Source organism: Sapajus apella, unplaced genomic scaffold, assembly GCF_009761245.1.
Source record: "Sapajus apella isolate SASKATOON/1434 unplaced genomic scaffold, GSC_monkey_1.0 scaffold91, whole genome shotgun sequence".
In the NCBI taxonomy this organism is placed as follows: domain Eukaryota; kingdom Metazoa; phylum Chordata; class Mammalia; order Primates; family Cebidae; genus Sapajus; species Sapajus apella.
Window position 1 is genome coordinate 4,697,550 of NW_022437031.1, and position 19,908 is coordinate 4,717,457.

Here is a 19,908-nt window from a genome sequence, read left to right on the forward strand (position 1 = left end):
ATTTTCTAGCCATGTGACATGATTCAACTTTTGCCCTTCAGCATGAACAGTCTTTAAGGATTGGTTTGGATGGGAAAGGAAGTGATAGACAAGATCCAAGGCCGTTGAACTCCTTTTATGGAAATGGATTCTTTTCTTTAAACCAAATTTGACACCAAGTCTCAAACATAGGTACAGAATAAAGTGCCTCTGTTCTTGTTTGAAAGGAGGTAGGGTGCTTGGAGCCACAAGTTCAGGCCTACTTTGCCTCCTCTCAGGAACTCTTGAAGAAACTTATAGGATTCTTGGGGCTCTACCATTGTACTAGACTAGTGTCTGGGTAGTCTTCTAACTCCAATTCTCTCTTCTGTTACATTTCAGTCCTTGTGAAAACTCTGTATGTTTCATCAGTTCACTTTTTCAGAAAGTTCACCTGCTTGGGATAAAGGGCATGAAGTGGAGAATGTGGGGCTCAGTAACCAGCAATAGTAAAAAAATCATTGATTGGCTTACATAATTTACTCTGTTTTTAAGCACCTTACAAACATACTCATCTGAAAAATCACAACCTTGTGAGGTAGAACTTACTATTATCTTAGGATTCTGAAACCTACCAGCTTGACCCTCAACCTTTGACTTGAGATCAGTTGCCCAAGATGGAAAACTATACTTTTCACAGTTTAGCTCCATAAGCAGTCTTTCAGAGTGATTTCTAGCTAGAGATCCATTTTAGAAAAAGTCAGAACCTGCCCATTGGCATACACAGTCACAGGGTGCAGACTGCCTTCACTGGGTTCATCTCATTTCCTCCTAAAAATAGTTCTACGCAGTAGTCAAGTCATGTCATCACCATTATATACATGGGAAAACTGAGGTATAGGAGAAATCAAGAGATCTGTTCAAAGTCACAGATCACACAAGACTCTGAATACCACCATCAAGAATAATAAGCCTTTTATGTGAAAAACATTTTAGAACTTCAGTGTCATTTTTGCATTCTGCCTCCTGGGGTTCAGTACACTTTTTCACCATGTTAATCCTGGAGTCCTTCTGGTTGTATAGAATCTGTCTTCTACTCTCAGACAACACCACAGTGTCTGTATCCCTCATAACAAACTTATGAATTAAGTAGTGATATTATCCCCATTTTACATATTCATTAACTGAGATACCGAGAGGCTAAGTCTTGCCCAAAGTTACACAGCTAGTCAGTGATAGAGCCAGAGTTACAAATGAGGCAGTCCAACTCCAGAATATTTGCTCTTAACTACTACCCTCATAGATGTGTAAGGAAACTAAAAGCCACAGAGGGAAAGACATTCCTGAGGTCCCGCAATGGAATACGGGACTCCCAGTATTCCTCTGACATTCTAATCCTCAAGTTATACAGTGAGATCCCTTGATTCTAGTCCTAGTAGATGGAAAGATGGCTGGCATGATTTAAGGTAAAAGCCACAAACTGGTTTTCCCAGAATCAAAATTCACCTGCAGAATTCTGTTTGTCCAGCACAGTGTTTGTTTAGAAAATTGACACAGACTGCCCCTAGGCAGGGCATCAATCACTGTCACTGTCCCCAGCCCTCCTTATTTATGTTTGCCAGGGTTTCTTTACTCAATTATGTGTCTGCCTGACTTGTGAAGGTATTTGAGTTTATGACTTTTAGATTTAAGCATTGCAGTATATAAGCACTGTGCATACACACATACCCACATGCATTCACAAAAGTATAGCCTAGTCTACCTTCACAAAGAATTTGTAGCCCTGCACCAAACACACTTTTTTGTTTACTTAGCATTTAGAATTAGATTTAAGATCTGAATTTAGTTTCACAGGCATTCATGTGTGGAAGAGCCTCAGTTATTGTTTTTCATTTCATACTGTCTCACCCTTGCTTTCCTTGCTGTTTCTGGACCCTTGTTAATCCTGCTTTCTGCCCTTCTCCATGCCTAAGTTAGGGACCCTGCAAGCCATTCACTCGTTAATCTTTAGGAATGAATGGAGAGTGGAAACCAGTATGTGCCAGGCATCCTCTTATTTAGTTCTCACAAGCGCCCTAAGAGATAGGTGGCAGCACATTCATTTTATAATTGAGAAAACTAAACCTCAAAGAAGCTAAACAAAGACCTCAAATCATTAAAGTGGTAATTAATGGAGCTGGGATTTGAATGCAAGATTGTCGGACTCCAGAGCCTATTCTTTTGTCCTACATCACAGTTCCTTACAAGGAAGATGTATTCATTTCTACTGCGGCATAACACATTGCCACAAATGTAGCAGCTTCAAACATTTATCAGCCCACTGTTTTGTAAGTCAGAAGTCTGGCACAGCATGGCTAGATTCTCAGTTTAGACTCTCTCAAGGATGAAACGGAGGTGTTTACCAGGATGCATTCTAATCTGAACTCAGGGTTCTCTTCCAAACTCAGGTAATTATTGCAGGATTCAGTTATTTGTGGTTGTAGGAATAATGTTCCCAGTTCCTTTCTGGCTACCAGCCAAGGGTCATTCTCAGCTCCTGGAGGCTGCCCTCTTTTCTTGTCATGTGGACCCTAACACCTTCAAAGCCAGCAACAGAGACTCTTCCTTGTGTTGAATGTTTCACACTCTACGGATGTCTTTCCAAGAGGATCCCAGTCCCTTAAGGGTTCTACTGATTAGGTCAGGCCCATCAAGAATAACCACCCTTCAAATTTGACTGTATTAGGGCCTTAATTGCATCTACCTAGTCCTTTCACAACAGCATCTAGGTTAGCGCTTGACTGAACGACTGGAAGGAAGGATGTATATGCTAAGGCCTCAGAATCTTGGGGCCGTCTTAGAAGTCAGCCTACCACAGATGTTGATTCTTTCCATGTGTCAAATTTCATAGTGAGATAGGGAGAAGAGAAACGTCTTTGACCTTCGGCAGATGGATTCAAACTTTCTAAGACTTTGGAAACTTCACATCACCTCGACCTTTCCCTTGATCATGGTTGAGAAGACCTATATCTTGGGGTTGCAAAGAGTGAGACTGGAATAGTACCTAAAGGCTAAGGAAGCTAAATAAGTTACAGATTGGTCACATCTGCTCCTCCCTAGGAACCTGATTTGAGAAATTTTTCTCTGGTGCTGTAGAGATAGCTCCCACAGGGGTCTAATGCCCCAGCACTGAAAAGTTAGTTCCCCATAGGATCCAGGCATGATATCAGGCCAAGTGTTCCAATCTCCTAAAGAGGAGTTAGGAACAGGAGAGCCCCTTGCCAACAGCCCATTTTTGTCACTGCTCTGACCCAAGACTAATAGGGCAGAGTGAGCAACTCACATACAATTAAAACTATCCACTTCTACTGCCCCCCTTTTTCCTTGCTTTATCACTAAATTTAAGTAAGCCAATGAGTCTTTGCCTTGACACAGTGACAATCTGACCTGTATTTTATATCGAAGAATTAGATTTGACTCTGGGCCTCAGGTGCAGAGGGCAGGAGAGGAATAGGGGTGACCTTCATGGAAGAAAACAAGTCCTTGGGCAATGAGTAATAGCTGAAACTAGAAAGCCTCATTATCCAGAATTCCAAGCCGTCTAGCAATATCCTGGCTTGTGCTACAGAGAGAATGTAGGATCCCCTGGCAGAGTGAATGGAGTCTGATTTCAATTACCTTTAGTATAGTCACTCTCTTTAGGCAGAGAAGCCAGAACACCTGATGCAGCTAGGGCCACTGTGGTCATAGGGACAAACACACTACCTGGGTCCTGGAGGCAAGTGGGAATGCAGCTTCTCTTCCTTAAGCAGATGCCATATAGGCCTGGGGAGGAGGATGTGAGAATACCGGCCAAGTTCTCATTGGCACTATATGGAGAAAGGGGAATTATTTCATCTTGATGGATTCTCCCCACAGTCTCTGCACATATTGATCTTACCTGTAATGAGTTTGCTTAGGTTCACGAGTCATGATCCCAGGGAGATCTGAGTCATTGGTGGGAAAGTCGAGATAACAGATTATATCTCACTGATCTCACTGTCACCAATTGCTCTGTGTGTCCCTCCACCTTTTTTTTTTTAAAAAAAGTCCATGGATTCATCTGTGTATAATCCATTTGTATTCATTTCTTCATTATCAATAGCTTTAGTGGGGTATTACAAATGGGAAAGCTGCCCCAGAGAACAGTGTACATTCACAGTATTATTCAATGGAACTTTCTGAGATGATGAAAATCTTCTATATCTTATGTTGTCCAATATAATACAGACGGTAACTACATGTAGCTTTTGAACACTGGAAATGTGGCTGGTGAAACTGAGGGATTATATTTCTTAATTTTTTAATGTTTTAATTAATTTAACTCTTCAAATTTTTTACTTTTTATTTTATAGTTTAATAATTTATCTAAACTTAAATAGCCCACATGTGGCTACTTAGCTATTATATTGAACAGTACAAGTGTAGAAAGATCTGAAAGAGACACGTACTGAGATACAGCAGTAATAAGTCAGTCAAAAAGAGAGTCAATATAACATCGGGAATCCTGAATTGGGAATTAGAGCCCTGGCTCTAATCTCAGCTTTGCCAGTAGGTGACCTTGCCCTCTCTGGCTTCAGCCTCCCCATCTTTAACTTGAAAGGTTAAACTAACTAACATCAAATGTCCAAACATGGTGGCTATGGGCTGAATTCAATTGTGGGATACACAAGTTTCAGGAATTTTTAAAATCTATTAATACCTTCTAGGTGTGTGTATACACGCTTGCAGGCATAGTAAGGCATTTATTCCAGGTCACCAGAGCACTAACCATTCTCCCACACACACATGCACGCACACCCTACTGTATTGCCTATGTACACCCTGAAGGTCTTTGAATCTGCCACTATTGGATAAGATAATTTCTAAGAACCCTTCCTGTTTTGTCATGCTGAAAATCATTAAATCGTTATAGTGTCCCAAATCTATTTCAGTTTGGGAAGATTACTGGAGTATTCTCATAGCCTCCCATCTCTTCCCTCCTGGATCTGACGCTAGTTATGAAGTTTGGAGTCAAGGGTGAAGAAGGGAGGCAGGGAGGATATAACCCTGGCTTTACTCCTCAATTCTGCTTTTGAATTAGAAGTAGGGTTCAGGGCTTCAGATTCCTTGGGGATGCAGTAGAGAGAATATAGGCTTGTAATCAGAAGATGAGGTTCAGATTATTGGATTCTCACTTTTTTTATAGCTGTGTTACCTCAGTTTATTCATTTGTAAAATAAGGATAAGAACTATCTTTAACTTTCTAAGATCATGTGGAACTAAATGATGTAATGTGATGAAGTGAGGCACACAGAAAGCCCTGAAAAAAATAGTAGTTACCCTTAAGAGGACTAAATGGCCTAGCAACTCCTGAGCTCAAAGCTAGAAAAGATCAGTGATGGAGAAGATGACGTCTTTCTGTAGGAACTTAATAGCAGGGGAGCAGATCCTGTTGGCACCACCAGTCTGTGGAGCTGAGTAAAAAAACTCATGTTTGCAGTAAGTTCACCAAGTGACAAGATACTGTGGGGGCCAGGCCTCTAACTCAAGAAGGTGGCCTTGGCCCAGATCATACCTTCCAGCCTGTGTCTTTGGTGAGATAGGGAATTGTCAGTGGATGTGCATATCTCCTTATTACTGGCTGTGCACAAGTCCTGCAGAAATGATTGTTGGACAAAGTCGTCTTACACTCAAGATTGGTTTTCTAGGCTTCATTATTATTTTCCCCTGAGTTCTTCTGTGTTCCTCTTGCAACACCAACTCCACCATTTTCCTATTCCCTATCCTAGTTGTTGGTCCAAACATGTAATCCATTCTTGTAGTGATTTATTGAGTAACACCATGAGTGGAGTTTGCATTAAAGGACTTATTTTTCTAATTAGAACTAAAAGTCAGTTCCAGACTGGGTGTGGTGGCTCACACCTGTAATCCCAGCACTTTGGGAGGTTGAGATAGGAGGATTGCTTAAGGCCAGAGTTTGAGACCAGCCTGTGCAACATAATGAGATCTCATCTCTACAAAAAAATGTTAACCAGGAGTGGTAGTGTATGCTTCTGGTCCCAGCTACTTGGGAGACTGATGAGGGAGAATTGCTTGAGCCCAGGAAGTTGAGGCTGCAGTGAGCTTCGGTCATGCCACTGCTCTCCAGCTTGGGTGACAGAGGGAGATCCTCTCTCAAAAAATAAATAAAAACTAAAAAACAGTCAGTTCCAGGTTGTATCTTTTTCCACAGGGACCAGAAACAGATGAGCAGCAGTTTTTGTTGTATTTATCCATTTAAATTGAGCAATCAACTTCTCTCTTTGGTTTCTACCTTTCTTATTTATTATTACTTTAAAGGGATTAGAGACAAAGTGGTTTATGGTCTGTCTCGGTGCAACTGCTAATGCTAGACCTTAGAATTACAACCTTTTCAATTATTTATATTTCTGTCGATATAAATACTCTAAAAAAACTAGCACAAAGTAAACATCGGGATGCCTAAGGACCTCTAAAAATTGTGTGTGTGAGAGCACATGGGGAAGATGGTTCTTAAGGTTTGAGTTTCAGATTATTGTGGTTATCTTAAATAATGTTATTTACATCATTCTCTCCAATTGCTCTCTCCTGACATGGTTCCCATTTTACAGACTGATGTTAGAGGCAGAAAGATTCTCTCATTTGTTTGATACTATTGAGGATTTCAGTCCTTCACCTCCCCTCTCCCTTTTGCTAAAACGAAAAAAAAAAATCAGTGTGTATGTTACAGTGCATGTTCAACTATGTGTAACTATGTGTATTCATTGGGAAATGGAATACCAGAAAATTACCATATGTTGAGCCCAAAATTATAGAATAGAATTTGATAGTCTGAGGATGGAAAGGACCTTCAAGGCCACTTTTAAAATTCCCATTCCCATTTGATGCTTGAATTCTTAACCACTGTGTATCTAGTATTTGATCATTTACAGTGATATAGGTGCCTGGCAACCTTTACATCTCCAAGAGCTTTAACTATCAAAATTGTGTGTGTGTGTGTGTGTGTGTGTGTGTGTGTGTGTGTGTGTGTGTGTTTAGAGAGAGAGAGAGAGAAAGAGAGATTAAAATCCAAGTCACTTTATGTTATGGGATGCAAAAGACAGATATAGTCATTCTCCATTTCTAATCTCTTTCCCTAGCAATCTGCTAGACATGCTAGACATAGACACATGTACATCGCTCCTTTGATTTACAACATTCAGTATTTGTCTATCACTTGTAAGATAAAACTCAAACTTATTTTTTATCTTTATTTTTTATTTTTAGACATAGTTTTACTATATCAATCAGGCTAGAGCATCATTGGCACAATCATAGCTCACTGCAGCCTGGAACTCCTGGGCTCAGCAGTCCTTCCACCTCCGCCTCCTGGGTAGCCGAGACTGCAGATGTGCACCACCAGGTCCATCTAATTTAGGTTTTTACTATTTTTTGTGGAGATGGTGTAGTGTCTTGCTATATTGCTCAGGCTGATCTTGAGCTCCTGGCCTCAAGCACTCATCCCATCTCAGCCTCCCAAAATGCTGGGATTACAGGCATGAACCACCTTACCCAGCCAAACTTCTTAATATGATATACATGCTCCTTTAAAATCAAGCACCATCTTTGCTTTCAGCCTCATTATTAACCACTTTCCTACATATGCAATATATGCTTCAACCATACCAGTCTCTAGTTGGTCCCCAAACACTCTTCAGTGCTTTTGTTTATGCCCTTTCTACCCACCTTTGCCTGGTGAAATCCTCATCAATCTTCAAATTCTAGGTCAAATACTATCTTTTATATAAGGTGTTTTCTAAACCCACCTATGTAAAAAGATTAATGTATTCCTCTTTTGTTGATGCCTCCATTGCAGCATTTTCCAGAATTGATTGTGGCCATTTATTTCTCTTCTACCAGACTGGGCCAGGGCGTGTGTGTTTTCTGTCACCCAGAAGCAAAGGTCTAACAATGGATGTCTGCCGAATGAATGAATGAATCATTAATATATTAGTAAATGAGTTAATTAAAGGTTCCAGGTATGAATACTGAAGGCTGCATTCAGGCAGAGCTGAATTCAAGGATATTCTAGGTTGGTTTGGCAAAAGGATCAGAGGAAAAAGCAAGATGTGAAAAATTTGTGTTTAGCAGGGATTTGGGATGATGAATTATACATTCAACCAGTGATGAATGAGCACTTGTCCCTAAGGAGTTTAGAGTCTGTGACCAGGGAGAATGATGATTTCCTTAGCTCGGGCAGTTTTTCTAACAAGGCAGCTGCATTTTGTGTTTTTGACCACTGATGATAAATTCAGGTGTCTCTTCCTTCCCAATAGCCCGGAAGCTGAAGAAGCTTGGTAACCTGAAACTACAGGAGGAAGGAGAGGCTTCCAGCACTACTAGCCCCAATGAGGAGACAACCCAGAAGCTGACAGTGTCACACATTGAAGGCTATGAATGTCAGCCCATCTTTCTAAATGTCCTGGAAGCCATTGAGCCAGGTGTGGTGTGTGCTGGACATGACAACAACCAACCCGACTCCTTTGCAGCCTTGCTGTCTAGCCTCAATGAACTGGGAGAGAGACAGCTTGTACATGTGGTCAAGTGGGCCAAGGCCTTGCCTGGTAAGGAAAAGGGAAGTGGGAGCATGGGATAAGAGGGATCATATTTAGCAAATGCTCCTATGGGCCAGCCACAATGTCTAGTGCTTTTCTGCCCATTAACTCAGGCAGTCTTCATCATAACCCTGTGGGAGCAGGATTGTTATAAGTCTCACTTTAAACATACAGGAATTGAGACTCAGAAAGCAAAGAGAAAGATAGCATTATAGGGTATCCTGAGTGGCTCACATTGATGCACAGCGGTCATGCTTTCGCATTTAACCCACAGACATGGTCAACACATCTTCCTGTAATCACAAATCACATAGACATATCCATATATGCTTTAGGATGCTCTTCTATGTTTGCTCACCCAAAGATAATCTCCAGCCTGACTGACATTCAGTCTTTAATGTCACCTTCAGGAGCTATATCATGAGAACTCTCATAATATAGTATGGCAGAAACAACTTGAGATTGGGAATCAGAACACTTCGGGTCTACTCTTAGTTCTGCTAGTAACTTATTGTGTGATCCCTTCCCCTTCTGGGTCTCAATTTCTCTGTCTGTATAATGTATAAAGCGTGGTTTGGACTAAATTGACAGTTTTCAATGTTTGCTTCAAGGGATGCTTTGTGCACTTTAAACTACCTAAGGAATCATAATGGGAGGAAAGATTAGGTGATAGTGAAATAATTACTAAGTATTGGTCTAACAGAAGTTGGATAACAGAAGTTCCCCATTGATGAGGAAATAACTTCTTTCTTATGCCATCTGTTGTTTAAACAAGTCTGGTTATTAAACTGTTACAGCTTAAGGAATTCTTAGAGGTCCTCTATCCAATGATTTACAAACTGTCCTTTAGCAGGCAAGTGCTTTATTTCTCAAAAGAATTGTACGCAGATACAAGTGAAGCTAGTTGATTTTAAAGCCAGAGTCTGTGGCCTGGGCCTCAACAGTTCAGCTTCTTTCTCACTATCCCAGGGAAGCCCCAGGTCACTGTTGCAAAATCTTAGGGCTCCAAGGAGCACAGTTTGAAAACCAGTGAAGCATATGCTCCTTAAAGTGTCCCCTAAACCTGCAATTGTTATTCACAGACTCTTCTGAAACATCAACAACCAAACCTTCTCTTGTGGAGTCAACGAATAACCTGCCTTTCAATAATAACTGCCATTCATGTTGAAATTTATAGTAAACAGAGCAATTTTGTATGTATTACCTGAATTGATTCTTACAGGAATCCTATAAAGTTAGACTCTTTCTCCTATTTTAGAGACCACATAAGGAAGCTCTGAGAATGATGTGATTGGCCTATAGTTACATGGTCAGAAAATAACAGGGCCAGAACTTGAGCCCAGGTTCTTTCCTGATTCCAAATCCTCTCATTATTCCACCCCACCAGGCTGTAGCACCACTGCAGTTCTGTGGCTCTGGGCTTTGCAGTGAGGGACCAAGGCATCCCATTGAAGGCCACTTGGGTCATACTGTGGGCTTGTTGCATTAGAAGACATTGCCTTTTGGCTATCAAGCCTTAGATTTGTATTTCCAATTCACAGGTCCCAGTCACAGCCCTAATCATCTCTCACACCTTACCAGCTTGAGAAGCTGACGTTGAGTAGCCAGTAAGATCACTGGGAAGGAAACCCAAGGACTCTGACTTGACATGCTCTGTGCCAAAACAGAGAGTTCCCACAGAGAGGAAAAGATACAAAAAAGAAAAACAAGAAGGTTGCTTTAATTCTTATCACCTTTTCAGCTAGATGTTTTGATATCATGGGTTTGACAGAGATTCAAAGTTTAATCTTCCCAAGCAGTTTCCAAACACTTATCTCATTTTATAGGCTACAGAGCTTTTTAATACATATGATCCCACTTACTCTTCACAACAATTCTATGAATCATAGAAACTATTTTTTTCCATTTCATATGCCAAGGCTCAAACAGGTTAACTAAATTGCTCCATTTTGTCACTTAACACATGAAACCAGAACTTGACCTAGACCTTGGGGTTTCTAAATTGGTTATCTTGACAATAGCGTAATGCAAATCGCTATAGAAGAATTTGTATGACTTGGGGTCAGTGGGGCTTTCCTTGGCTCAACCACCAGGACGGAAAGCCCCGCACTCCTTACATTAACAAATCTGCAAGCCAGTATCAGTTCACCATCTAGCTTGTCAGACTGAATGATCTCCGACTCCAAGTCATTTAAAAGAATAGCTTCAAAAGAAAGCTAATTACCACTTTCATAAGACCTGTTCTTCATATTATCTATAATTACCTACCAGTTCAAGTAATTTGCTAATTCAACAGATTGAGTTCCTGACCTGTAAGATGCACTGTGCTAGGCACCTAATAAGATAAATTTTGTTGTAAGTTTTCTGTGACAGTAATGATGTATGGAAATTGCCTACGAGAGCACACCAGGCACATTAATAAATGATAGCTATTAATTTGGAGTGGGTGAGTAGACTGGGTGTGCACAGTATATTTAGAATCTAATTTATCTGGTTTGGAATCCTAGCTATGGACTAGTTCTGTGACCTTCAGCAAATCATGTCTTCTCTGTGCTCTGTGTCCTCATTTGTAAGATGATAGAATAATTGCTACCTTTCAAATTGTTGTCAACAAAGAGATCATGCATAAAGACCACCTAGTAAGGTAGCCTGAAACATAGTATATGCTCTGTAAATGTTGGTTTATTATTTTGATACTTGAGTGTTAAGCCACTGCCTTCACTGAACTCAATTTAAGCTGCCACCTGCCTTGCCTAGAAGCTCATGCATGGACCCCAAGATGAAATTGTCTTCTCTGAAGACCTTGGCTGGCAGATGCATCATAGCAGCAAAGATTTCCAAACTGGCCTTTCTTTGAGCCCATTCTCCCAGACTAAACACAAGACTGCAAGTTTCTGCTGCACATGAAAAAAATTATGATGCCAATTGGATTCTAGTGAGAAAAGAGTCTCAAAGAAACTGTTTAACCTGTTTAATGTATTTCAAAATCTGAGAATGACTCCTCTGTTTCTCCAGAACAGCCTAACACAGTGGCAAATGGGTGTTGAGTGAATGCATACTTAAGGAAATCTGTAGGGCTGAAGCTACTCTTTCCTCCAGTCATCCCTTGATAGTCATGGAGGCTACTTCAGAGATTGGGCATTGGAGAACAGAGTCAGGTATTATAATCAGATTAGACTATAGGGAGATTAGCCAGCCACATTGCTGATATGTGCACAGTTACTGGGCTTGAGTGCTAAGCAGCTCTCATTAAGGATTGTTAATTAATATTATGGCCAAATTAAGCTTTCCCTTTTCTCTTCTCTTTGTTAATTTTGTGGCATTTTAGGGAGAAAAAATAAGCATCAGTATGGACAACTTCCTTGATACCTGTACAGTTTAATTCTCATCCTTCCATGTGTCTTCACATTCACACACTCCACCAAAAGACCAAGGCTCACCAGCAAAAGGCTTTCCTTGCTTCCACTGCCTCTTACCCAAAATGTTCAGGGTTCAACCTCCCAGGCCTCTTCTCTATAAGATCCTTGGTTGCTACATGCTTAGACCCTGCTTTTTATTTCGTACTGAGAAGGGTCAGTCCCAGGCATTCTGTGCTACAGAAGGGCTCCAGGCAGGAAATAGTTGGATCTGAGGATCCAGCTGGTCTGTCAGCGTGTCATTACAGTGAAAGTGGGAGGCACAGGCCTGGGAGCTAAGACTGCTAAGATGAGGGACTCTAGAATCCCTGATATCTAAAAGGCTTATGATCTAAAAGAAAAGTAAAGGAAAATGAGGCTATATGGATGGACAGGGACCAACCAAGCAGAACAATGTGTCTGGATAATGTAGACTTCAGACCTAAGCCTATGACTGACAAAAGCTAGGGACCTTGGTAGTGAAGTAGAAGCAGTGGAGTAGAAAAAAACACTGGAGAAGAGAATCGGAACACCAGGATTCTAGTATTAGTTCAGCCACATATAAACCATATGACCTTGGGCAAGTCAGTTTATTTATCTGGCCCTCAGGTTTCCTGTTGGTAAAATAAGTGTCACATCACCTAACCTCTTGGATTATTGTGAGAGTTAAATGAGGTCATCAACAGGAAAGTGAGAAGTTTGATCTAAATTTGGGGAAGCATTCCTAATGAGATATGATGACAAAATTTCAGATAATCATGGATTTGTTGGTGAGAAGAGAAAGAGAGTGTTGGTAGGGATGAGCTCTGAGGTGATGCCTTTATAACTTTAATCATCCAACTGTTTCAAAACCTCCAGGAGAACATGGCCATGTCTGTTCTACCTGTGTGTTATTTGGGAGGTAGCATCTGGGACCCTCTGCTCTCTGAGCTTAAGGGAGGTAATTTGGAGATCATTTAATTCTCATTTTACAAAAGGAAAAAAAAATGAGGGTCTTTAGGCTATTTGTTTAAGTAATATTTCTAAAGTGTCCACTCAAATATGTGGACCGTACTATATACTAGGGAGGCAAAGATGAATAAGAAGATATGGTCCATGTCTTCAAGAAGCTCCAAGTCTTGTGGGGGAGACATACATACACATACATAGATTTCAGTGCTATGTAATGAGTGCTGTAATTGGGTGGGGCTACACAAGATGCAATGAGAAGGTAAAAGAAGAATCATTAAGCCTTTTCTTCTTAGATGAGTTGGAAAAGGCTTCATAGAAGAGGTAGCCTTTGAGTGAAGACTGGAAAGATGAGTAGGTGTTTACCAAATGAAAGGCTTGGGAAGGAGGAATGCATTCTAGGCAAAAGAAACTGCCTTTGCAGAGATAATGGAGATATAGAGGCATATGAGAAGGCAACTGGCAAGATCAGTCTAGGTAGGCAGGTCATAAAGGGTCTGTTCATGTATAATGATGGCAGTAAGATCAGGATGGCGGTAGAATGGGAAACTAGTAGGGTCAAGGTACCTATTGAGTATAAAAGAGTGGAGGGAAGTGCCAGGCAGAGAGTGGGATGGACACAAGAGAGGAAATTTGAAAGTGGTGAATAGGAGGCAGTGGCTGTCAAGACATCTCCTTATACACTGTATGTAATATCAATCTGCCAGGGTTGTTAGAAGGGTCAAACCAGATCATAGCTAGAAAAGAGCTTTGTGAAGTGAAAACTGCTATTCATGTGGGAGAAATGATTATTATACTGCGTCTTCAAAAAGGTGGAGTGATCAAGAACACAGGCCTTGGAGTCTGACTGCTTTGCTTTAGAACCTGGTCTGCCAATTACTAGCCATATGATCTTGGACAAGTTCCTTAATCTCTCTCTGACTCACTTGTACAGGCTCACAGATTAGAGATAATAATGGTACCTACTTTACTCATTGTTGTGAAGCTTATATGAGATAATATAAGTAAAGTGCTTAGAAAAGAGTTACATATATCCCATAAATACATACAGCTATCATGTACCCTTAATAATTTTTATTTTTTAAAAAAAGCAGCCCAATAGAAATCAAAAGAAAAAAGAAGTTCACTCATGTAAGCAGTCAATAAGTGTTATATTATTTCTCTCTTATAACTGACTCCCTTTTCGTCTCCATCATTATCTCATTTGAGCACCTCAGTTAAGTACGGAGGGCAAAGAATATTATCCTCACCATACGGTTTGTGCTTTTCCCCACCACCCCTTAGTGGCCAGCGTGGATGGTCCCTGGGGATCCTTAGGGGATGCCCAAATGCCAGAGCATCTCTGCCCAACAGGAGCTCAGACTTAACTCAGCCCATCAGTACCCAGACTGACCACTGCCTCTGCCTCTTCTTCTCCAGGCTTCCGCAACTTACACGTGGACGACCAGATGGCTGTCATTCAGTACTCCTGGATGGGGCTCATGGTGTTTGCCATGGGCTGGCGGTCCTTCACCAACGTCAACTCCAGGATGCTCTACTTCGCCCCTGATCTGGTTTTCAATGAGTAAGCGCTCCTAGGGCACAGACCTCGCTAAAATACAGCAGCTTGGCCAGACCTGGTTGGTGGTGATAGTGATGGGGATGACAGTGAAACTTAGCTCATTTGACCTGCAGGTGTGGCAGTGGATGCCCCAGCCAGCTAACGCAGCATGAGGTGGCTAAGCCCTGGCTTTCTAGCCAACTGGTAGGATGCGAAGAGGATGATGCTGAGACCACCCCTTTCCCACCCAAGAACAAATCCCGGTATATTGGTCATGTTTCCGGTCTGCTTTGCAGCTTGTCTCAAAAGCACATGGAAAGATTCCTCCCCTTCACTTTGAGCAACATATAAAAGAGGCAGAAAGGCTCTGACTTTAAGGGCTGAAGATTTTTAGGTTATTTTGCTATCACCAAGGGCTACGGCCAGTCATCATTTGCTGAGCAACTAGTTAGTGTCAAGATCATTCTAGATACTTTCTAAATCCTATTTCATTGAGTCTCATGGTGACCTGACCTCCCCTTTTTATAAAGAACACTATTGTTTTTATGGACTGGGAAAGTCAGGCTCAGCAAAATAAAGTGACTCACCCAAAGTCACAGAGCTAGTGCCTGTTGAAGACAAGATTCAAACGTATGTCCATGCCAATCCCAGCTCTTCTGCCTCATGGTTGTAACTAATGGGGAAGAGTACGTCTACCACTCTCTGACTGTGTGACATTGGCCCTGCCATTTTCGTTCTCTTAAACAGGTTTAATTAATACCTGCCCTCCCACCAGCTCTATATATCATCTATAACATCATGAGTTTGACCAGTGGCTCAGATTTTGGAATTACATTTTTCTCCACTAAAATCTCAGTTCTACTATTTTCTTAATCAGCATCTTTAGGAAAGACCCTAGAGTTTACTGAAAGTTTATAAATGAAACTGACAGATATGGAATGTCTGGCCCATAGCAGGCAAGAAGGAAAAAAAAAATCCTTTCTGATTCACCCTTTCCTTAATAGTGATAATCTTTTCTTTTATTTCTCCCTACTCCCCCGAGACAGGGTTTTGCTCTGTCACCCAGGCTGGAGGGCAGTGGTGCGATCTCGGCTCACTGCAACCTCTGCCTCCCAGGTTCAAGCAATTCTCCTGCCTCAGCCTCCTGAGTAGGTGGTATTACAGGCGCATGCCATGACGTCCCGCTAATTTTTGTACTTTTGGTAGAGATGAGGCTTCACCATGTTAGCCAGGCTGGTCTCGAACTCCTGACCTCATGATCTTCCCACCTCAGCCAGGCTTGGTAATCTTTTCTATGTCTGCTGTATGAGGTCCCTCGATGGCATTGTGAATGGAGCTGGCCAGAGAAATCTTCCCAAGGACCTTGAGTTAGTCTCACCACAGAGAATCCTTCCAGTCAGGACAGGAATTGACCTTTCCCCCTCTTCAGTCCTCTAACCCAGAAGAGTCTTAAAATAACATCTACAGGCCAGTGGTTCCTTCCAGTACAGCACTGCCCTGCAAAGGAGAGTGAGCGTCCCCAGCTGCCCTCTCCCAACCCTGCCAGCCTGGTAGCCAGAAGCTAAGAATAACCACTGGACTTTTGGCACAAACTGCTTTGTAGTTTTCAGACCTCCAAAAAGTTGCCTATGATGCCATCTTCTGGGGCAGGCCTTAAAAAGCCCCCTAACTGTTCATCTCCCACCTCAAACCCCTGTTTCCCTTAAGAATTGAATCAAATCCATGCTTTACTGCTTCCCCAGAGCCCTGGGACCTTTGGAGCTTTGAAAGGTGGTAATTGGTTGTTCTCTAAATCCTCATCTCCTTCTCTACCTCTGAGTAAGCATTTGCCATCCCACCTCAGCGTTCTGGTCCAGTGTTGTTCATCTCATACAAAGGACTCCCCACAGGGTCAGAGGCCTAGACCCACCAAACTCCAGGGCTCCTGAAACAATAGGATCCCTATTCTTCCTGTAAGAAGACACTATGTTAGATCTCTCAGAGTATCTACAAGCATCTAGATAAGTGTTTCTCAACATGGATTCTGCTGACATTTGGGGAAAAATAATTTTGTCACTGTAGAATATAGCTAACATACCTGGCACCAGCCTACTCTGTACCAAATAGGATTCTAGTCATTCTGAAAGCCTAAACTGCTCCCACACATTTCTGACACCCACTGAAGAGGCAGTACTCTCCAGCTGAGAGCGACTAATCCCTGCCAGCCTCCCTAAGGTGCTAATGGGGAGTCTCAGACCTAAAGAGAGAGATAGGAACTTGTTCAAGGTAGGTCAACTCATTTGTTAATCTCTTCAACATCACACCCTATTATCAGCCCTTTTTTTCCCTTTCCTTTCCTCTTCGTAGAGATCACATGTTGTGAGGATAATGAGCTTGAATCTTAGCTGTGTGACCTTGGGCAAATTACTGAACGTCTATGTGCCTCAAATTTTATCTGGAGAATGCTGAGGGAATTATAATAGCACTTTCCTACATGTCATTTATTGAACACCTGCTATGTGTCAGGCACTGTGCTCAGTGGTTTCCAATATTTATTTCTCCTCTTATTTTCTCTCTTGCACTCCCAGCAACCCTGCTCTCCTCCTGAATTTCATTCCTGCCTCATTTTTCTACCCTCCATTCTCCGCTCTTTCTTTCCTTCCTTTAAATCTTTCCCTAGTCTTTTTTCTCTTTTTCCCTTTTTTTGTTCCCTTTCCCTACAAATTTCTTCCCTTTCCTTTTCCCTTCTCTTTCCCACATTCCCTACCTTTTCTGCTCCTGAGTCCCACAGCAATGTTGTAGGAATTCTTATTTCAGGATTGTGATTTCAGTGGTAAAAACAAAAAAAAAGATTGCAGTATTGTCGTCAACAGAGGTGGGAAAGTATATTGGAGACTGGAACAGGGCCAGACCCCAGGGTCAGCCAATCTTACTAAAAAATTCTCTACAGTGAAAGAGCTTGGAGCAACACTGTTCTGCTCAATTGATTTGTGATACCATCTAAACACTTCCTCTTTCCAGTTTGGCTTCAGCTTGAGTTGAATAATTCTACACCATCTGCCCCCTTCCCTCTTTCTCCAGGACATCCAAGATCCCTGAGATAGGATGCTGAGCTTCCACCCAGACAATACCAGGCCTGCTCATCCTGTGGAGTAGGCTAGTGGCTTGGAAACCAAAATGTCAAACCACAGCCTTTAGGCTCCATCTGGGAGGTCTTCGTCTTCACCACTTAAGTGTGTGTCAAATTTCCTTACCTTTCTGCACATGCTACACAATTTCTGTCTTAAACACCTACAATCAATTTCTGTCTTAAACACACACAGTCAATTTCTGTCTTAAACACACACACACACACACACACACACACCAACACACACACACACATACACACACACACACACACACACACACACACACAGAGGATTTTTGAAGTGCTGAAAACCGGAAGACCTACTAGCATGAAGATGCTGTGTCTTCTCTTAGAGGTATGCCATGGCCAGCCATGGAACCGAGAGGTTGCTCTTCCTTGAAAAGCTGGCCAAGCCTTGGCCACTTCCCCATATAATTTATAGGTGATAATGTGGTGATCTGTTCACAAGTGACTATAATAAACGCAGCTCACATATGTCTAAAGTTCCTAATCTGTGGAAAGGAACAGCCAGCATATGAGGGAATGGACTCCTCTTCAGCAGGGGACATTTAGATTAGACATTCAAAAACACTCCCTGGCAGATTTAACATTGGAACTCATTTTGAAAGAACAATGTGGAATCTCCTTCACTGGGAGTTTTGAAGAAATATTAAATTTCTAGTATTCCAGGCCAGAGGCAAAGGGGTCAACAGGATGACCAAACACTTCGGGTCATTTGTGAATCCTAGTGTCCAGAATTTAAGAGCTGACTACTGGGGCCTCTCCTAAAAATCCTTACTGTTGAGCTGCCTGGGAGGCAGGTTCTGGTTCTGGCTGTAGCTGGGATATTAGAACTGCAGTCAGGGAGACCATGTGCCTGCACCATTGTGTTTATTTGGTTAGGCTTTCCTGTCCCCAACTCAGAAAACAGAAAGGGCACAGAGACCTGGAAATTCCATGCGCTAACCCATATCCTGGCCAGAGAAGATGAGTAGTTATCAGGATGTCAGGATTTTGGAAAAGAGAGAGAAAAAAACCTTTTCCTTGTCCCTGAAGCACCAGCAGGAGAAACAGCAAGCTCTTCTTGGAGAACCTGGGGAGGGAGGACAACCAGAGACATTCCCTCTGAGCTTATTGCAAGCCTCTGCTTATTCCTCTGCTTCCTCTGTGTCTCCTTCCCAGGTACCGCATGCACAAGTCCCGGATGTACAGCCAGTGTGTCCGAATGAGGCACCTCTCTCAAGAGTTTGGATGGCTCCAAATCACCCCCCAGGAATTTCTGTGCATGAAAGCACTGCTACTCTTCAGCATTAGTAAGTGCCTAGATGTGCAAGGAATGCCCCTGAGGACACAGAGACTCAGAGGGGACTACTATTGCCATTAAAAGGTTATCAGAGAGAAGCCGGCTCCTGGACATTTCCCTTCTTCATTCCCCATGCCCCATCCCCACTCTACTCTCCCTCACCATCATTTTCCTAACAAGAAACAATTTCATGACTAGAAGCCAATTAATTGGCAAGAATTCAACCTCCATCAGATTCCCCATCTATCCCCAGTCTCTCTTTGGAACAAGAACTTTTTGACTGGTTATAGCAGGTCTCTGAATTTTTCCACAGCTTCTGGTTTAGAAACAGACGTGGACCACCTTGTATTCCTTGCAGGACAGTGGAGCAGGAGGCATTTCCTCCTAGAAAGATTTCCTCTTTCGCCAACAGGAGGAGGTCTATGTACACAACTCAAATAGGGTTTGTTTGGCAGCCAAGGAACTTTCTTTAATGTCTTTTCTAAGAGCCCTTTCTTAGCTCCTATTGAGGGAGAAAGGCAAAATTGGATATTCAAAGCTATGTGTTTTAGTTGTCTAAATCAGAGTTGGACTGTGAATGACATAAAAGCTTAGTTCCCAAAAAATGAGTATATGAAAAGAGTAGAAAAGGAAACGTTCAGGAAACTAGATTTATTTGACTACTTCAGATCGGATCCAGCTATTTTTTCCCCTGAGATCTCCCTGACAGACTGAAGGCCCCAGGCACACAGAATTCAACTAACAGGAAGCCAAGCAGATGGTTCCCCGTGGGGGTGGGGGTCAAGTTTGTGGTCAGAAAACTTGGTGCTTTGTCTAATGCTCCTTCGTGGGCATGCTTCCCCTCCCCATTCTGTCTTCATCCCACATCAGTTCCAGTGGATGGGCTGAAAAATCAAAAATTCTTTGATGAACTTCGAATGAACTACATCAAGGAACTCGATCGTATCATTGCATGCAAAAGAAAAAATCCCACATCCTGCTCAAGGCGCTTCTACCAGCTCACCAAGCTCCTGGACTCTGTGCAGCCTGTAAGCAAATGATGG

General features: G+C 42.1%; 1 protein-coding gene across 2 annotated transcripts in view; it reads left to right on the forward strand.

The window, feature by feature from the left end:
• Positions 1 to 19,908, forward strand: part of AR (androgen receptor) — a 170,809-nt gene that overhangs the window by 143,115 nt on the left and 7,786 nt on the right. For both annotated transcript variants that reach the window (XM_032255824.1, XM_032255825.1), the window contains exons 4-7: positions 8,292 to 8,579; positions 14,333 to 14,477; positions 18,745 to 18,875; positions 19,736 to 19,893. In XM_032255824.1, coding sequence (XP_032111715.1) covers positions 8,292 to 8,579; positions 14,333 to 14,477; positions 18,745 to 18,875; positions 19,736 to 19,893 — 722 coding nt within the window. The remainder of the gene's footprint in view (positions 1 to 8,291; positions 8,580 to 14,332; positions 14,478 to 18,744; positions 18,876 to 19,735; positions 19,894 to 19,908) is intronic.